This window comes from Salvia miltiorrhiza, chromosome 6, assembly GCF_028751815.1.
Source record: "Salvia miltiorrhiza cultivar Shanhuang (shh) chromosome 6, IMPLAD_Smil_shh, whole genome shotgun sequence".
Lineage (NCBI taxonomy): Eukaryota > Viridiplantae > Streptophyta > Magnoliopsida > Lamiales > Lamiaceae > Salvia > Salvia miltiorrhiza.
This window is the reverse complement of record NC_080392.1, coordinates 5994108-6014798: the sequence shown is the minus strand read 5'-3', so window position 1 is coordinate 6014798 and position 20691 is coordinate 5994108. Positions and strand designations below refer to the sequence as shown.

General features: G+C 38.3%; 2 protein-coding genes and 1 pseudogene across 2 annotated transcripts; 1 reads left to right on the top strand and 2 right to left on the bottom strand.

Annotated features, from left to right (window-relative positions):
- The first annotated feature begins 1746 nt into the window (after window positions 1–1746).
- On the top strand, window positions 1747–2652 carry LOC130990407 (uncharacterized). The gene is made up of 2 exons (XM_057914645.1): window positions 1747–2494; window positions 2594–2652. Exons 1-2 carry the CDS (start codon window positions 1747–1749, stop codon window positions 2650–2652), a joined length of 807 nt encoding a protein of 268 aa, XP_057770628.1.
- Window positions 2653–5242: 2590 nt separating this feature from the next.
- On the bottom strand, window positions 5243–10531 carry LOC130988227 (translocase of chloroplast 90, chloroplastic). The gene is made up of 3 exons (XM_057912011.1): window positions 10118–10531; window positions 8290–8446; window positions 5243–7898 (listed from the first exon to the last, which is right to left on the bottom strand). The coding sequence occupies exons 2-3, from the start codon at window positions 8435–8437 to the stop codon at window positions 5638–5640; spliced, it is 2409 nt and encodes an 802-aa protein (XP_057767994.1). The 5' UTR covers window positions 8438–8446; window positions 10118–10531; the 3' UTR covers window positions 5243–5637.
- A 931-nt stretch (window positions 10532–11462) lies between these two features.
- On the bottom strand, window positions 11463–15961 carry LOC130988225 (ubiquitin C-terminal hydrolase 22-like; annotated as a pseudogene).
- Between the last annotated feature and the right edge of the window lie 4730 nt (window positions 15962–20691).

Here is a 20691-nt window from a genome sequence, read left to right as displayed (position 1 = left end):
GTAACCTATCGGGCACGAGGAAAGTTTCCAGCCGATATACTAGTTAAGCTTAATTAGGTAAAAGAGGGGAGATAAAGAGAATTAGCTTAGGGGTATGGATGTCAATTAGGGTATGAAATGCTTTGATTTATAAGGAAGGGCATTTTTCATCTACAACTTAAGAATTGGGACATTTTTGCATGTTAACCTATATCTTATTAGGTGAAGTTTCTTGAATTAGGGATATGGTTGGTTAGTTGACCTTTCACTATTTATTACTCCTAAATCATATGAGAATGCTTGGTGTGTATACCCTAAATTTTGTAACACGTGCGAGAAACACGACCATATGATCTGAAATGAAAAATGAAACTTGATAGTCGTACACTTATGTTTTTCCAAAAACTCAATTGTGGCGAGAACACTTCAAACCTAAATATCATGTCTTTTTGGATCTTATTCAAATGAATTCATCATTAGATTTTATTGTAAATCTAAAGTGACGATGTCATGATTTTGTCAAGTCTTAACTTTAAAAAGTTTACTTTTATTATCTCCCTCTATAGTCTTTTCTTACCTTACTACGTTGAAGTCTTGAAGAGCAACTGAGCAAGTGATCGTGCAGTGGGATGTTTTATATTCTATTTTAGTTATTAGATTGTTGCGCGTATTTAATTTTTTATAAATATTTATTAAAAATGAATTAATATATGAGATGTCAATCCAACAGTTGAAATAGAAAATATAGTATTTTGTTGGAATAGTGGATTTTATCGAGTCGAGACATTTTTCTTGTCTTGAATATGATTAACTAGAAAGAAAAAACTGAATACTTGAACTGTGGTAAAGAATAATAATAACATTTCCCTTTGAGATGAGTGACTAGATTATAAATTTTCTTCAGTTTCCTCCAATCAAAAAACAAAAATCTTTCACTTTTCCACCGTGTTAAGTTGTTATTAATTGCCCAAACAAAATTCCCTCAAAAAAATGCATAACTAGATAGAGGCTGGGTTGTCTCCACGTTTTGATTTGGCTCGTTTTTAACGTGTAGTTGCTATCATGAATCACGTGTTCAGTTGAGGTTTCATTTAATCATTTCTAAGAGCATCAACAATGTGGGGTGCGAAGGCCGGATCGAACCCGGCCTATCGCACCCGCCACGGTTGTTGCACCCGGGTGCAATGGAGAAGGGGCGTATGGACGCACCCGCTGCAAAGCTGGAGCGAAGGAAATGGGTGAATTGCACGCGCCCATTTCCGTAATTAAAAAAAATATATATTCGGATTAAAAAAAAATTAAACGGTCATTTGACCGTTGGCTTCTCAACGGTCTCCTCGGCCATTTTTTAATTATTTTTTTTCTTTTTCACCTATATATAATCACATATCCCCTTCCTCAATCACAAACACTACATCAAACTGCTCATTTTCTCTTCAATTCTTAAAGAAAATGTCTTCATCCACCAATTCTTCTAACAATAATTCTTCCTCAAATTCTTCATCCGACGAAGAAGTTCATGTTGATCCCGCACAACTTCCTCATCTTCCCGATCCTACTCAAGCCCCCGATTTATTTTTTATGAGATGTGCTGTGAATTTTATGATAGTGGCAAGTTCATATCGTTTCGATCCACCTCCACCACGCCCGAGGAAGAAGCGGACAGTGGTTCGTCGTGACTGTGAAGGTGAAGCCGAGCGCCTCCATCGCGATTATTTTTCTGTCGAGCCTGTTTATGGGCCACAATTCTTTCGCCGTCGATTTCGCATGAGCCGGGAGTTGTTTCTACGCATTGTCAATGCGCTAGAAGTCGATCCTTACTTCCAACAACGTCCGGATGCTATTGGCCGCTTAAGCTTCTCCCCGATCCAGAAGTGCACTACCGCTATTCGACAATTGGCATACGGAACTGCTGCTGATTGTTGTGACGAATATCTCCGTATAGGAGAGACGACGGCGTTGGAATGCTTGAAGAAATTCTGCAAGGCCATCGTTCGTATCTTTGGCGGCACGTATTTGAGGCGGCCAACAACTGCCGATGTGCAACGCATCACTGCAATGCACGAAGCCCGCCATGGGTTCCCGGGAATGTTGGGGAGCCTAGACTGCATGCATTGGGGATGGAAGAATTGCCCCGTGGCTTGGCACGGCGCCTACACTCGAGGGGATCAAGGCGAGCCAACAATTATATTAGAGGCCGTTGCTTCACAAGATTTGTGGATCTGGCATGCATTCTTTGGAGTCGCTGGGTCCAACAACGACATCAACGTGCTCCACCAGTCCACGCTATTCAACGATGTTTTAGCGGGGCATGAAGCGGTTGTGCACTTCCTCGCCAACAATTCTCACCACACTCGAGGATACTACTTAACAGACGGCATCTATCCGGACTGGCCGGTATTCGTGAAGAGCTTCCAGTTTCCGAACGATGAGAAGAAGCGGAGGTTCAAGGTGATGCAAGAAGCTGCAAGGAAGGATGTGGAACGAGCTTTCGGTGTTCTTCAAGCTCGGTGGGGTATAATTAGAGGACCGTCGCGTTTGTGGAAGGCGGAGCAAATGAGTTCGATCATGTTTGCATGCATCATATTGCACAACATGATCATTGAGGATGAAGGTGGAAATGCAAGTAATTTTGACGGTGACGACGGCGAGGGACCAAGTTCTACTCCTTAAACACAATTCAATTTCGGAGCACCACCGGAGTTCGCCGCCTATTTGGCACGGAATGCAAGCTTGAAGGATGCACGATTGCATGCTCGCCTCCGCGATGATTTGGTTGAGCATATATGGGCACGCTTTGGTCCGGTTGACCCGTAGTTCGACGGCTTTAAATTTTTCGAAAATTGGATGTTTTAAATATTTGTTGTTTTTTTTTATTTGTAATGTTTGGATTTTTAGTTGAATGAATTTTATGTTGTTAAAATTGAAGTTGTTTAATTTAAATTGAAAAAAGAATAAAAGTAAAGAGAAAATGAAATTAAAATCTATTGAACCCGGGTGGGTGCAATACCATTGTTGGAGTTGGTGCAATAGAAGTGGGACCATGTCTATTGCACCCACTATGGGTGCAAGGGTTGTTGATGCTCTAACAAATATGTGTTCGATTCGATTTATTAGAGCATAGGTGACCTAACAGTTGACCTAATAAATTGGAGACTATATTGGGTCAGGTTGAAATGACATAATAGTTGACCTGATCTTTTTAGTTTTGATTATTGTATTTTTTATTTAATTTTAATTACAAAAATTTAAATAACACAATTTACTTCAAATTAAACTTCATTAATTTTAAAAATCCTAAAGATTACATTAAAAAAAATAAATCTAAAAACATAATTTAAAATTACTTAATTAAAAACTAAAAACTAAAAACATAAAATCCTAAAGATCTCCAACTTCTCTCATCGATCTTCACGCAATGCTGCTTGTGGAGGGCGAGGGTTTCTGGATTCATGTTGTCGGTCTTCATGAATAAAATCCGGTCGTCGTGCATTTGCTTCTTGATTTCGTTCGACTTGGTGATCTCGCCCATCATTTGTTTGATGACCTCGTCCGACCTGTCCATCCTCTCCACGTATTTGGGTGGAGGCCCGGAGCTTTGCGACGCCTTTCCTTTCCTCTTCGCCGCCTTGTTTTCAATCGGCCGGGAAGACGTGATCTCATTGCCCGATGCCGAGGTAGTGAAGTCGCCCGTCTTCGTCCTCTTTGAGGAATGGACGTCGCCCTCAAGGTACATGGACTTGAACCTCCGGTTGATGAGGAGCATCCTCCATGCATTCTAGTAGTTGAAGGGGCCGTTAGTTGGGCTCCTTGCTTGGAAGATGACTTGGGCCTTTTATTGGAGCATGTCGTCGGAATGGCTAGAAGGCCACTTCGCGCAAACCTCCACCCAAACATTCTCCCACAACTTCACATCCTGGGCCACTCGGGCGAAGTGTCCCTTTATTTGGCGGGGCTTGAAGGCGGCACCGAGGAGGGCGTTAACGCGGTCAAGAATCCGGCCCCAGTAGGCCTCACCTTTTTGATCGACACCCCGGATGGCGTCGTTCGTCTCCTCCGCTCAAACACGGACAATAAGGTCCGTCTCCTCGAGGGTGTATGTGTGTCGAGCGGCCCTTCCCTCCTCCGGCTCTCTCGTCAGCGCCTTCTCCTTGAAGGCCATAGCCTTCCACCGCCCTCCTTTCTTGGGCTTCGATGCATAGTGGGCTGTCGGTGGCTCCTCGTCGCCGCTTGGACGAAATTCCTCCTCCAAGTTGATACCCGCCAAATTGGAATAATAATCATCTTCGCCGGAGAGGTCGGGAACCCAATTTGAGTCGTACCAATTGGAATGGTATGGATCCATTTTTTTTTTGGAGAGAAATTGAGAGAGAAGATAGAAGAGTATGGAAGAGAGGTGAAGAAGAAGAAAAAGATAGGCAAATTTATAGAAGATAAAAAAAGAAAAATAAATAAATAAAAAATAAAATCAAACGGTCGAATGACCGTGAAAATGAAACAAAAGCAGCAACGGTCAAATGGCAATGGCCCAATTAATTCAAATTTGTTTTTATTTTTTTATTTATATTTTTTTAAAATTGGCGCGTGTTTTACACGCGCCTGGGCAAAAATCTATTGGGGCTGCCCTGTTCTATCGGGACCCCATCGAGGCGCCTTCGCTTGTAGTGGGCGACCCGATAGGCGGGGTGACTCGAGACCCCCATATCGGGGCACCATTGCGGGTGCTCTAAGATTAGTCATATACGTATCTTATTCGATTCAATAGATATAATAGTATATATTTAATTTGGAGATAGCAACACATAAGATTAGTCCTAGCTTTATGAATTTTGATTAATTTTTGTGACAAGGTTAACTTTAAATTAATTCAATTTTGAATAATTTAAAATTAATCTTGCTTTATGAGTTTTGATTAATTTTTGTGACAAAGTTAATTTTAAATAATCTCGAACAATTTAATCTTAAGTAATCCAATACTACTATATATATCATGACATTATCAATTTATCTACACATGTCGTGTGACGTTCTTTGGTATTATTATAGCTGTAGAGACATGTCCAAAATTAATTTTTCAAGTCACTGTCATTCTCATATTTAATAAATATGCATTTTAGAGAGGGAGGGAGTATTAAATACGAATTTGACACGATATGAAGATGTCAATCAAGTAACGCAAGCATGAAATTTACTTGCTAAGAGTTCAATTGGTTTTATGTTTATCGCAAACCAAATAAATGAGGCGAATTTGACACATCACAGATATAGAAATATAAACATGCAAATAAGCATTTTTATTCTATATAATCTCAGAAATTTACTAGTCATTTTGCAACTCATGCTGGGCCATCACAGCCCCTTCCAAAAACAAAGGAAAAAAAAAAACAATCAAAGTTTTCCTGTTGTATTTCGTACAAAGATTCTGTCCATCAAAATCGTATATGGAGCCTCACAGCTAACAAAATTGAATAGACATTGATTACCTTCGTCAAAATCTTCATAACAACTTCTCCACAGAGATCATGAAGCTTAACTATCTCCTGTTCAACGTCACATCTGCACTTTTTTCTTTTTTCTTTTTTTTTCATCTATGCATGGGAAGTTAGTTCTCAAAGATTCTTGCCAAAAACATCGATCATCAACGTTAGACGAAAAATACTACCCTATTTCTCGAGGTTCTTTACCACCACCATTGTTATACGATTTCTTCTTCATCAGGCTTCTGAGCACCGAGATAAGAGCAATCAAAGCTATTTCCATATGCTCGGAGCTGTTTACCTTCACACTTACCTGACCCATTTTTCGGCTGTTCATGTTGGCATTCACCGACATTCTTGTGCCGCGGCTCAATCTGAAGTCGGACTGAACGTTTCCACCCAGAACCGTCTCTTTCCCAGAAGAGAGAATTGACATGGATAGATTCACTTTCTCGTCTCTCACAGGGTAGTCCTTCCCCTTCAAAGTGGCTTCAATGGTTCCACCATAAGCCACTTGCCCGGCACTCGTCATCCCGCCAACATTCATCTTGAAGTTCAGCCTCTTTTTGGTGAAGATGCTGTCTTCAATTTTGGCGCCATAATAATACTTATCTCCAAAAGACATCACAGAGACGCCACATTCAGCAACATTGAAGTTGGAACTCTTTAGCTTTGCATTGCTTCGAAGTGTATAGATCAATTCCTTGCTGGCAGATTGGACATCGAGGCCTACGGCATAGATGGGCCCTCTTGGATCTAAGAAAGCTGCTGTTGATTCACATTGCACATTGAAGTCTTGTTTGTCCTTGCTCATCTGTCCCGCAACGCAGGTAATCACATTCTTATTCACTTCTGAAGCTATCTCGATGTTGATTCCATCAAAACCTACATCATGGTCCCATCCATGAGGGTCCAGGACCGGCCTCGCCAGCGACTGTTCCCTTGTTACAACACAGCGGAATCTATGCACGGGGGAATCTGAATCAAAACTTGGTGGGATAGACATTTCTGGGAGCTCGAATGCCTCAGGAGATCCTTCCTGATCGTCGGGATTGTCATCAGAGGCCACAACATCATCTTTCTGCTTTCGTCTGATTCCATCTTCTTTCAGCTGTTTCTTCATGTAAAGGGTCTCCCTATAATCCAACTCATCAAGATAATCCTTTTTCTGCAACGGGGTTAACTTCTGGAACTGAGCTGTGGTCAGAATACGGATAGGAGGTAACTGATCATATTCATCTTCATCCTCCATGTCGGAGAGAGAGAGTTCATCAGTTTCGCAATCTGCTCCATCCGGGCTCAGTTTGAGACGATGTTTAAGTAAAGACGAGAGCAGATGAGGTAAAGAAGGCAATCGGGTATTACCCAAAGGTCCCAACTGTATGCTGTCTTCAAATTGCAAAAGTGTATTAACATCACCAAGAATTTTGGTGCATATGCACAATAACATGAACTGGGACATCCATACCTGTCCATTAGGAAGAACCTTTTTCCCAGTGTTATCCACTTTACAATGAGGATGATTCTCCACCAAAATTACAGGATTTTCAAGCTTTGTATCCAACGTCGCCCGATGAATGTGGTGTTGCACCAACTGTTTGCAGTAACTGACATATGAATCATAGCTTACAGGATACCCATTTTGACCTTCAGGAAGTGCTGCACCGGAATGAGTCATAACAATGTGGGTGCTGAACCAAATTGCAGGGCCGAGAATCTCTGTAACAAGCTTCAGTAAGGGAAAATCACTATCACCCATGTGAATCAAATCAAGGCGTTCAAAATACAATATTACATCTGGGCGTGATTTACGAATAAACCGCTTCACAGAGTGTAGAATTCTTCGATTTTTAGTGTCAGAATTTGTTGATGAAGGCAACAGACCAGGAGTGTCGATAAAAGATATCTTCATGCCATTTGCATTTCCCACAATCTCACGAACTTGATCAGTAGCAGGCTGAAATGCATCTGTCACTACCTTTGATTCACCAAGTATGGAATTTATTGTGGAACTCTTACCAACACCAGTTTTTCCCAAAACAAGTATCTTAAGAGAGAAGTTCAATTCTGGTAGACCTATTTCTTCTTGCTCTGCAGCTATCATTCGAGCTCTATCACTTTTAAGGTTGGCTCTTTCTAGATCAGATTCCCCTGCGCGTATCAAAGTTGCCAGGTGGATCCGATATAATACTTTTGCTACTGTAAGATTATCTACCGATGGGCCAAGCCGTCGAACAAGACGTAAAAATTTAATTTTCAGAGCTTCAACCTTGGCGAGAGGGTCTACACTCTTCTTCTCCACACTGCTGCTGAGATTAGATCCAGAAGAACTTTCCACTTGTGGCGGCAAGTTACTCTGTTCCATCTGAATATCACTAGATGACTGAGGTGTTTCAGTTGAAACTGGACGTGAAATGAAATTGGTATTGGTTTGACTAAAACCTGATGCATGAAATAGCAAGCAGCTGCTGTTAGACAGAACAATATCTCTATTAGCTAGTACAAACATATATCAAAAATAACAAAATAGGTGATTTTATTTTAGCATCTGGTCACCAGAATCCCCAATTGAAGGTCAACATTAGCCTAATTGAAGCACAGAACACAATGAAGGAAACAGGCATCCATTTGATTACAGCAGCCTACTTGAAGCACAGAACACAATGAAGGAAACAGGCATCCATTTGATTACAGCGGATACATTGTATAACTAAAAATAGAAAGTCCCAAAGAAAAAGAAACGGAAATTCATAATTCTTGTGCAATTACTGTATTGATCACATGTGATGCACACAAAATATTGGGGATTATATAATGAAATGACATGCAGTACCTCTTCCAAGCTCTTCATCCTGAGAGTCCTGTGACAATTCATTCTGTGAGTCCTGTGATAAAAAACTTTCAGATGCTGACAGTGGTCTGGTGGCACCTACTGACTTTGATATCACTTGAGAGAAAACCCAATCCTTAATGCTTGTCATGATGACTGCCTGTGATTAAAAATGAGTTCTTTAGGTTTAGATAGAATTCCGTGAGAGATGAAACCTTGTCAGATACAGTCAAAAGTGGCAAAGCCAACCATAAATGAAGGAGAGAGTCACATATTGTTCAGAAAGGCTTGATCAACGTAATGTAAACAACCGACCTATTTTGAATAAACATTGAATCGAAAATACAAAAGAATGTCAAAAGTTACTATTATTTATTTGCTGAAGGAGACAAATCCAATACAAGTTAAAACCATCAAATTTTGGCCTATTTGAAGCACAAAACACCATTTCTTGGTTAGTTGCAATCTATTGCACATTCTACTTCTAATAACACCTTGATCTACTCCCATCTGTGGCGTATATCATCCACACCTCATAGCTTTAACAACAGCAATAAACCAAGGGGCTTCTCAGAAATCGAACCTTTTAATAGCTATAATTTCATCCTAGAAGGAGGTTGACATTGCACATTCTACTTCTAATAACACCTTGATCTACTCCCATCAGTGGCGTATATCATCCACACCTCATAGCTTTAACAACACCAATAAACCAAGGGGCTTCTCAGAAACCGAACCTTTTAATAGCTATAATTTCATCCTAGAAGGAGGTTGACATTAACACCAATCTTAGTTACAAGGAAGACCGAAAATCTTGAGTAGAATCTATGAACGAAATAGTACTACACTAAACTCTTTCTTTTAGAAGTAGAAAGTAGCTTCTTCAAATTCCCTAACCAAGTCCTAGATGGTACTCCCTCTGTCCCGGTCCAATAGTCTCATTTCTTTTGGACACGGAGATTAAGAAACTTGCTTTTTGAGTGTAAAAGTGTGTAAAGGTGTGTGGGACCATATTGTTTGTAGTGTAAAATCATTACCAAAAATAGAAACAAGACTATTGGAGTGGGACATCCCGAAAAGGAAAACAGGACTATTAGAGTGGGACGAAGGGAGTACATGCTAACCTCCTGCTCCAAGTGCTCATATATCTCTTCAAGCGGAGTCCTTTAAATAACAACACAAAATCTTAAAACAACTCCGCTTCACAATTAGCTTAAAATCTGTCCATGATCTTCAGTGAGAAAGAGATTCTGTTCAACCACTGCCTCTATTGGATCTTCAGAGAAATCGAATATCAGGAAAGCAAAAGGTTCTTCATGAAATTTTTCATTGAGTCTGGAGGTCCAATATTTTCTTCTGGTTAGTATTCTAACTTCTTGGTTAACCATTAATCATTTCCTATGTTGTATTGGTTATCAGCTGCTCCAAACTGTGAAAAACCCCTTATGAGTTGTCAAACTGCAATTCAGTCCCAGTGTGCATGTAAAATAACCACTTCACATATAAGGGGTTCTCATGGAATGAATTAGATTATGTAAATATGAGTGGACTGATTTCTATTTTCTTTGCGTCAAAAACATTATTAGTTAAAACCTAAACAGTTTTTAGGGAAGCAAAGAAGTAGCTCAGATTATCAAGTTTGTCAAAATATTGAAACAACTCCAAACAAACCCATCCATCCGCAGTAACAATATAACAATACTATCAGCCATAAAAATATTAATAAAATAAAAACAAAAAACAACTGAACCAGAATCAACTAGTAAAGCAAAGTAGGTAAACAAGGAGCCGAAAAAACCAGTGTAAAACAAATTGAACTTGTTGAAATTACCTGATCGAAATGAGACTTAACGCATCCAATAAACGAAGATTCAGAACTCCAACCTCCAACGAGGGCAAACGAAACACACAGATTGGAGAATCAAAATCGAGTTGCCCAAATTTCAGCTATCCCATTGCGAGATATCAAAATTCAGTAGTTGTAGAGTTGGAGAGACAAAAGAAATGTTGAATTTAGGAGTATTTTGGAGAGAGATTTAAGGAAAGAAGAAGGGATTTTTGGGGGATGGTGCGATATATGATATATCCAATCGGATAAGAGAAGCGAAGGATGATGCTATTGCTGTGTTGTATTGTAGCATAACAAAAACGATTTTGAGCCATTAAAATCCCCTCCAATTTTGCAATTCCCAAATGTTGTGCTGTGCTTCTGCGTGTAGGCTTCTAAAAGTCAAAAACCTCAAATGACGTATATGCCCTTCTGGATTTTGTTTTCTTCTATAGTGGAAAATTTTTCATAATGGTAGCCCCTCCTTTTATCTCACTCATTAATAATAGTTCACTTTTATCTTATGTTACGAAAAAATGAAAACATACAATTTTGGATTTCATCACTTTCTTTCATTTTTATCCAATCATTTTTCTTGTTAATAATCGTGTTCAACAATAATAAGTTATTGTCAATGGGACAGAGAGGGAGTACAATTTATTAGGCTACAAATCACGAAAGCGAGTGTAGTTGCAGTCCCAAATTCTTTCCTCGTCAGTTTTGCAGCAATGAAACTCCGACGATGATAATGCCGAATCCCAAGCTCTCATTAATGGTAAGACGTCTATTTAACAAATTAATTACGACTCTTATTTAGGATCAAATTGTGTGAAATATAGTTCTAGTCGACGCTTTATTTATGCTTTGTATATCATACACCAATCAATAATACTTGGTTATATACTTTAGAAGAGAATTTGATTAGTTGAAATTAGTATTCGAGGAGAAGTTATAGTATAACCAAAATCCTCTCTATTTAATGCTTGTGTCCACTCCCAGATTGTCTAATAAAAACGATTCTTCAAATCTTATATCGCTTGAAATGTTTCACATGCACGTCTACTTGTGGGGTGTTTCATTTGGTTACATTTTTTGTAGGATGTCTCATTTTTATTCTCTCTCTCTCTCTCGGCCATCAACAGCTTATAGATGAGCAAAAATCAACTTACTCATACAGTCATACCTGAATGCAAAAAGATCTCTCTCTCTCTCCCAAGCTAAGAATTAATAATTGCATCAATGGCAGCAAGAATGAAGAGCAAAACAGAGTTCTTAAATGAATTGCAAAAAGATCTCTCTCTCTCTCTCCCAAGCTAAGAATTAATAATTGCATCAATGGCAGCAAGAATGAAGAGCAAAACAGAGTTCTTAAATGAATTAATCACCAAGAGTCTGTAAGATGAGTATCCTTTTCAGTTCCTATATACCTACTACATCTTATAATCTCATACCCCTTCAATACAATTATCATTATGGAAAAACAAAAGAATCGAAACAGATGATATATTTGTTTCCAAAAACAACAAAATCTGATCGAAACTACGAATGTCATTCAGGCTTCAATCAGTCTCCAACCAAAATGCCCATCAAGACGTACCTGGAAGCCCGAACTACCCGGCCATTCTCGAGAAATTCCTCCTAGTGTGCATCGACACATTTGAAACAGGCTCCTCAAGCAGCACATGTACTTTCACTCACTCTGTAGTAAAGCATTTTCTGCACATAGAACATCATGTATCCTTGTGCGGCCCTCACGACGTCCTCATTTACTCGAGTGATCCACGCATCATCGCACTTGTACCACTGATTGCCTAATCTCAAATACGTCACGTAGTGACCAGCATCGAGTTTACCTGAGTGAGTAATCACAGCAAATAACTCAAACTGTGAAGAAAGCTCACTGGATGCATCTTGCTCATCCCCATCAAACGGGAACATTCTGTTCCCGTATCTACTTCTGAGAATGGATGACGAGAGGTATGGGGTCATGTCCAGAGAAAAGGGGAACTGCAAATAGCGGTCAACCTTTCTTGACATTTTACGGATTGAAGAATGCTCAAACCGCTTGATATGGAAGCAAGAAACCAGAGGGAGCTTTCTTATGGACATTTGTTTGAGCGATTCCTGCCTCACCTGACACTTCTGGCAGAAGAATTTCTGGTCAGACCCCAATCTCTCAGGTCTTGTGAAATGATCGAGGCATCCGACCAGTGTAGAAACACCAGAATTCAGTGAATGTGCCTCATTGTACAGAGAATAATTTGATTTTACAGATGCCACTTTCGTAGAACCAGAACCAGCATAATTCGGAGTCCAATGAGATATCTACACACGGATCGTATGTTGTAGATGTGAAACCACAGGATGTGCACATGACATCCGATCTGAGGATGCCAGAAAACACGCGGTGGGCAATACAACAATCTCCACTGCCTACATAGCAGAACACGTGTCAGAAACATAATCAGAGCAATCATGTATTCTTCACAGTGAAAATGGCAAGAGTACGAACTACAAAGCCATGTGAAAGTCACAAACACTAACCAAGCATGCTAGTAGATTTCACATTCAAAGTAAACAATGTAGGATAATAACACAAAGGGTAAATTGAAGGAAACAATAAAGTGCTATTTCCATCATCTGGTAGAGAAAAAATTCTGAAAAACTCTATAATCTGGGAAATTTGAAGCAATTTAAACTCTAATCTAATTATTTCAAATTAAAGGACTTCTTTTCCAATAGTAATTTTACTGTACTTTGGAAACTGAACATATAAGTTCTTAGAAACAAAATGAAATTATTTTTGAACTCCTAATGATATACAAACCTTAATGATAGCTAGATAATGGGCCCCCAATGGAATAAATAGCTTCTGGTGAGAAAACTAAACAAGATACTTCAAGACAACCCTCAAAAGTTTCAACAGGGGTGACTATCTAATACTATAAAGTATAAACTTAAACCAACTAAATATTCTCAAAAAGCCAAGGCAGTTTAACTAAGAAAGGTGCGGCAAGAATCTTGGGCAACACCAAAATGTCTAGGTGTTTGGACTGAAAGGCTTCTATTGGCATGCCTGATGTATGGATTCTTAGAACAACAGAAGCTGAAGCAGCAAATTAAGTAGTGCCAGGCAAGGATCCTATGACGAAAGGCAAGTGCACCAAAGAAAGTGAGACTTACAGGAGAGAAGCAGATGGCAAGCTCGCAGTTTGGAAATTGTCCCTAAATCTGACAGCACTTGCATATATCAATGCCTAAGGCAACTGGAAAACCTAGACGAGTATCCTGCATTTAGAAATCGATGTTACTCAATCTGAAAGTACTTCGGGTTGCCTAGAGATACTAGTGTATGAGAAAGTAGGATGCTGAGAGGATGAGAGGAAGTCAAGAACTAGCCAAACATACTTAAATATTTACTCAATACAAGTTCATTCACTCATCAAGATCATGGACATTACATTTTCAAAAGTACTATAAATTAAAGAAAAGGGGCACTGAAAACAATGACAATGAATTCAAGATTACCAAGAGTAACCATTTAACACTATACAAAAATCATTTTATTTTCCCTGTTTCGCTCTTATTGTTTTTCATCATGAATGAAATCTAAAGTCAACCATGCATCTTTAAGGTCGAATAGAATAAGCTACAAGAATCTGGTAGAGCATAATGCTTAGGATTTCAGCAAGACTTAAAATGCCACAGTAATATATATATATAAAGTTTTTCAATTTGTCTAGCTCCAAACAAAACAAATGTATATCAAGATGGAAAGAGTAACAAGAATATGATGAATAAAATGACATAAGAAAAAAACTTGCCCCGTTTAAAAGTACAGTAAGTAAAGTGGAGCTGATCCAAAAACTTACATGTAAGATACCAGGATCCAATTACAATCATCTGGTAAAATGGTGCATGGGACCAAAAAAGACAAGATTTTCTTAATCATTTATTCAGGCTACGATTTTATGGGCATGCAGCATCACCTCTTAATAATCAAGATTTCACATGGCGTCATGGTAGCATCTAATTTCATTCAGGTCAGGTTAAGAATGATTGGTCATACCTTGACTATGGGGCTTGCGCTTGTCCTTCTGCATCTTTTCATGAATGCCGTCAAGCATGGAAATGAGAAATTCATGAGCATCCTGTTGTTCATAACTCGCAAGGTTTGAAGCGTGCTGCCACCAACTGTATCACAAAACAAAGCCAGCAATAGCATGTGAATTATAATCCAGCCTATCCGCTCAAAAATGTGAGCTTTACAAGGACAGACACTCCAATTTTGCACATATATATACTTGTAAAACATCACATGCAATCAATCACTTCTTTCACTACCCGAATGAGAAATATATACTAATAAAAAGGTAAAAACTTGCGTACACCCAACCCAATTAGGGTTTCACCAATCCGAGTTTATTAATCTCAACTTAGGATTTATTAATCCCTAATTAGAGTTTATTAATGCTAATTAGAATTTAATTAGGACGGATGGCGTGCATCTAACAAAAAAAAAGTAGCTCGGTTCATCAAAATTTGACTTGGGAAAATGGGAAAGCAAGCCTATCGAAGGAATATATGCACATCAACAACACTCTTAACCCGAAAGCAGACCTGTGCAAGAATTTTGCTGGGCTATAAGGCATCCGATCCCCCGAGAAGGCGGCCGAGAAAATGGCGTCCAAATCACACGCTAGACACAACTGCAAAATCTTGTTGTTGCCCTTAGCAGCATCGCTCTTGCGCGTGACGATTGTTCGGTTTTCTCTCTCGCAGTAGAACCGATTGTGCTTATCACTCAGAAAATAGTTCCTCAGCGGGGGCGTATGGAGTAACGCCTGCAAAACGGAGTTCATGAAACAAGTATTCCCGAGATTGCTGAGCCCTCTCAGGCCCCAGGGTAGAACCGCGTCCCCTTCGATTCGACTCACCGAGTCGCCGACGAGTTGACTCGGCGGTAGAGGGCTCGACTTCTCCGCAATCAACGCCCGCTCCTTGGGATCGGGCATCCAGGGTTTGTAATCCACGCGCCTCCGCTTCCGCATGTTCTCGGTCGGGGGAAGGGGCCCGGCTCCGACGGCAGCAGCCGCTACGGCGGCGTCGAAGTCACGGTCGTACACCTGGTCCGCGCAGGCGCAGCAGAAGAGCTCGGCCCGGGCGAGGTCGACCGCGACGTAGTGCGAGGTCTCCGTCGCGTGCGGCGGGGCGTGCTCGCCGCACCCGACGGCGCCGCACGACACGCAGGCGTAGAGCCGCGGCGGCGCGCGGCCGCACGCGTCGCACCTGGCGGCGGAGGAGATGGAGGCCCGCCCGGGGGGCCGGACGCGGATGCAGCCCCGGAATTTCACGAACGGGTCCGGACCCAGCTGGGATCGGAGCTCCGTTAAATGCCGGCATGAATAGCTAGGGTTTCGCACGGCGGCGGGGAAATCCCTGAAATCGATAGTCGGCATGGTGGATTCGGTCGCCAGTTGTGTGTCGTCTGAATTGGTCTTGAGCGCATTGAGGCGGAATCTGTGGTCCAACGACGACATTACGGCCGAAGGCGGCGTTGAGCGCAAGAATCAAACGCAAAAGCAACCTAAGTTGGGCATGAACTAGGAAAATGGAGGTATGGGTGTAGGTGTGGGTGTGGGTGAGGGTGAATCAAGGACTAGTTATTCAGATCTGTGCGAGCATTAATGCTTAAAAGTTAAAATCAAATTATTTGGACGTTGCTGTTCTTCTAAATTCTAATCCAGGAGTTGCCAAGTTGGAGTTGGGGGTTGATTTGGGGTAGGGAGGGCGTGGCTGTCTGTTTGGAATTAGCTACTAGATTTAGGAACTAGGAGTGAGTTATGTCACTTGCTGTACTAATTCCTATTAATAACAACAAGGGTTAAGGTATAAATTCACAGATAAACTAGACATCCCTACAGTGTATATTCGCATTCTCGATCTTGACCCAAACACACCCCAAAATCCATAAAAAGAGTGTATTTAAACCCAACAATTTACCCAGCCCATGTGCACCTACCCCCTCCCAAATACCGCGCCCTCTCGCTCCGATCCGAGGTCTTCCCCTGCTCTCGCTGCGCAACAGGAAATGGTTGGGCGCGTGCTAGTCACGGCCCAATCACCTAATTTCATAAAAAAAAAATGAAACAGTAAAAAAGCGGCCGAAATTTTGATTCCCTCCACTTTTTCATTGTGTCATTCAAACGACTCTTTTGCTTTTTTTTTTCTTTTTTTTTTCTCTTCTATAAATACATACTACATTCTCTTCTAACAATTCATCCAACGAAGAAGTCCAACTCATCTTCCAACAATTCTTCTTCCAACGTCTTCCTCCAACAATAAATACATTATCTTCCTCCAACTCATCTTCCAACAATTCTTCGTCGAATTCATCCAACGGAGAAGTCCCCAATTAAGATCACCTTCTTTTCCCTAATCCAAATATCAATCCCAGAGCCTTTTGTATGCATCTTGCCTCCAACTTCATGCAAGTGGTATCTACTATTAATAGGAGGCTCTCCCACTATGGGGAGTGGCTCTTAAATAGTGGGGACCACTTTTAAGAACCCATCTTGGCTCTCTACTACGGATGCTCTTAGAACTTGTGAACTTTAAACCTAATTTCGTCCTCGACAGATAATGCAACGAACCCTAAACCCAATTACACCACGACAGTGAATGCGATAACATCTTTAATTTCGACGACGATGGAGAACAGAATGACATCCCCAATTTCAACAGAAAATTGAAAAGCATTGTCCTAATCATAACATGCAGAAAAACTCATAAATCACACTAATACCTAAATTTGAACAAAAAAGCAAAATAATTGTAGCAAGTTTTGGTTGCGGCGAACAAAAATGCTTTTCTTGAATCAAGTAATGGCATTTTGCCAAAATAAAAAATCACACGATTGACGCCACAATATTTGTTGAGAAAATACTATTACAAGATTAATTCCTCACTATAACAATACATTATGCACGTCTGTAATTTTGAATTTGTCCACCTAAGATTTCAAAGAGTGGTTATGAGGAAAATAAGAGAAACAACAATGATGAAGAAGATTAAAAAAAGCCGACAATGTTTTCAAATAGCTGTATATTGGTTTTTTATTTTGTTTTTTTAACATCCATGTTGGCAAACCACGTTGTATATCCGTCATTTCATGTCAATTTTTGGGAATCAAAAAAATTTAATTGGACATAAACAATATTTTTTCCAGCAGGTTAGGTATCGTTATGGTAATACTTTTAGGTTGGAACATTTTTTAAAATTCGCCAAAACGATGTGACAGAAAGTGACATTTATCCATTAGAATGTGCACTTCCTTCGTATCTTTACCTTTAACAATACCTCATTAATTTCAAATTCTTGTTAACTCATTAGTTATTTGATCAAACAAGTATCAACATCATTATTTAAACAATACTGAAATATTATGAAATTAAACCTGGGTAATAGAAATTGTTTGGAGAATGAAAAGTGCTTGAAGAACAATTGAAGAATGCCGATGAACTAAAGAAATTTGTTTTGTACATTAAAGATAGTGTGATCCTTACAAATGGAGCGAGCTTGCTATTTATAAGAGAGATACAACGAGGGTAAAACAGTAAACTCTATGATACACGTACGATGCATGTCCTTAACCAAATCTTTTTTGCTAACAATACTAATAATAACTAACTAGCAGCTTTTGTCTGGCGTTTTGTCAGATACTTTCAACGGCGTTGATTCTTTATACTTCTACTCTGACTTGATATATTGACAATGATAGGTTAGCGGGAGTTGACAATCTCTTTGTCTTGCTTTTGGCGGCGCTGATATACTATTCACAATTCTTCGAGTCAGCTCTGGCATAAGGTTTCTCAGCTAGGTTATATTTGTTGTCGATTTGCTCATAAGCTCCCAAATAACCACAGTCTTTATTCATATTCATGATGTATTCTACTGTTTTATTGATTGATATATCAGCTCTATTAATAGAACACCCTATTTTTGATGTATAACAAACGTATTTATTTAAACTAGTAAGTGGCCCGTCGAGTTTCGACGGGGATCTTTTTTTTTTTGATCAGTAAAGTAAAATTTTTATTGAAAGAAAATGAATCAAGGCATCAGGAATGCCAATCAGAACAACAAAACAAGTTTGAAGTCTTTGGAACACCAAGAAGTTTCGACGGGGATCTATTATTACATAATTTTGTGATATTTTATTTTATTAAAATAGAGTACTGAATAAATTATTTTAAAATAAAAAGATGTTTTTCCTTTGTCCCGACTATATTGAGACTTTTTCTTTGGGTACGAAAATTAAAAAATAGTGTTTGTGTGTAGATGAAAAAGTGAAAAGGTGAATAAATAGTAAATTTTTTGTCAAATAAAAAAATATCTTAAGATATGTAAGACGCCCAAAAAGCAAAGTGTCTCAAGATAGGTGGGACATATGAAGTAATACTTATTTAAAATTGATCTAAATTAGATTTCTTATTATCGACCCACAAAATTTAAGAGAGAAACTGCTACGTTTATTTGAAATTTACTTAAGTTAGATGTTTGTAGCTGCAATCAGCTAGTGAAAAATATTAAAATAAATTAAATTAAATAATATATCAATAATGACTTCAACTTTCAAAGTGTGAATAAATTATTAAATTTGCAACTACCTTATCATCTATCGAAAATTTCATCATACACACGTTAGTTGTTGTGTCATGCGTATGACCTCATCAAATACTAAAATCTGTAGACCTATTTTTCCAGTGACTCTTGAGATTCCCACGTACAGTTAACCGTGACTGAAAACAGGTTTCAGGTTTCAATAGGTATAATCATACACTCGAAAGAGATTGTCCCTTGACTCTTGTTTATTATCGTAGCAAAACAAATACTCACAGGGATTTGCCTTATCTGAAACCTAACTAATAGTAAATTTTGTGAAATCAGATGGGCTCATCATCATTCTAGCAATAAGAAACTTCTTGCCCATGTTTTTTTCTAAAATTTGTTTGCCTTTAATTATGTGTTCTCCAAGTTGAATATTAGATGTACTAATATTCATTGCGTCAAGCTATGTGTTTTCCATTATAGCTGTAATGTTTCATTTCGTATAAGAATATCTTCTCACAATGTCATATTAGATTCTTCATCACCAAGACTTTTACCGACAATACCGTCACCTACTTTAAGTATCTATTGTACAAATTCTTTAGTTTCTTCTGCTTTTCAAACCAGAAACGTTTGTCTGATTTTTTATGAAAAAAATTATGTATAATATGTATATGTAATGTATTTTCAAAATCAAAATGTACAGTTATCAAATGATTAAACAATCACTAATATTTAAATATAATATTAAATATTATTAATTCTATAAATATTTAATTTTTGTAGTTAACCCAATCCAATCCATCTTACTATTTTCTTGGATATTGCACTTTTTAAATTTTAAAATACGTAGTAAAAGAAAAAAAAACTTGATCACTACTTAATATTAAAATAAAATTCATGGTAATTGGGATAAAAATAATATGGATAAATTATGCATGCTAATATAATTTTATTAAATTATATATTGAGAATAAGAATAAAATACCATATTCTTAGTTAACTTGAGAACTTGATATGTATTTCAAAGTTGAGATGAAGTTAAGGAGGCATAGATAATGTTATGCACCAAAGCAGGTTTCAATACACAAATTGTCAAGCTATTATTATTGGCTCTTTATTTTCACTTAAACTATTTTCCATAAACATTTTGAGTTCATCGGCATATTATTCCCACAATACGCAAGTTACTCGTGTGCCGCTACTATAATTAACAACATAACTAAACATAAAATAAATTAAAAAAAAACTAAATCATTATTCAACGAATTTAACCTTGCCATGTTTCATTCTACACAATCTATGTTAATTATTTCGATCTTGTCCTCCCCAAAAATATTTTCACATGAATGTAATTTAAATTCAAATTCATGAATATGATATAATTAGCAAAATATGTAACAAAACCATAAATTTTTTTATGTAATATATTATATTTATCCAATACAAATTTGGGATCATGTGAGTGGATATTTCTAAAATGAATGAAAACAAATTCATTCTCAACAATATTTGGGCGTTCAATTGATTTAAAAATAATTTTTCAGGCTAAAACTGATCTTCCACTCATGATTGACTTTTGCATACTGGAAGTTAGGCTTGTTTTCGAGTACTTAGAAGTTCTTAATAACTCTTATGTATCTCTCTTTGAGAAATTCATGAAACTTTCTCTTGAACCCTATTGAGACGGGGTACTTGGATTTTGTTGCCCTACATGAAAAAAAAATCATGTTTATTTATTTATAGGTTGTATAATTTGAAAAATAATGTTAAGACTTACCCATCTCATCAATCACAATTATTTTCAATGCTTTCTTACCTTACTTTTCTTTCTGAACCTATAAGTATAAAATTCTGATAACCACATTTTTATTATTATTTTTTAAATGACATTTAAATGGATAACTTCATTATTTGTCGATATTTTCTATATTTAAAATAAGTATATATAACCAATATGTTAAATC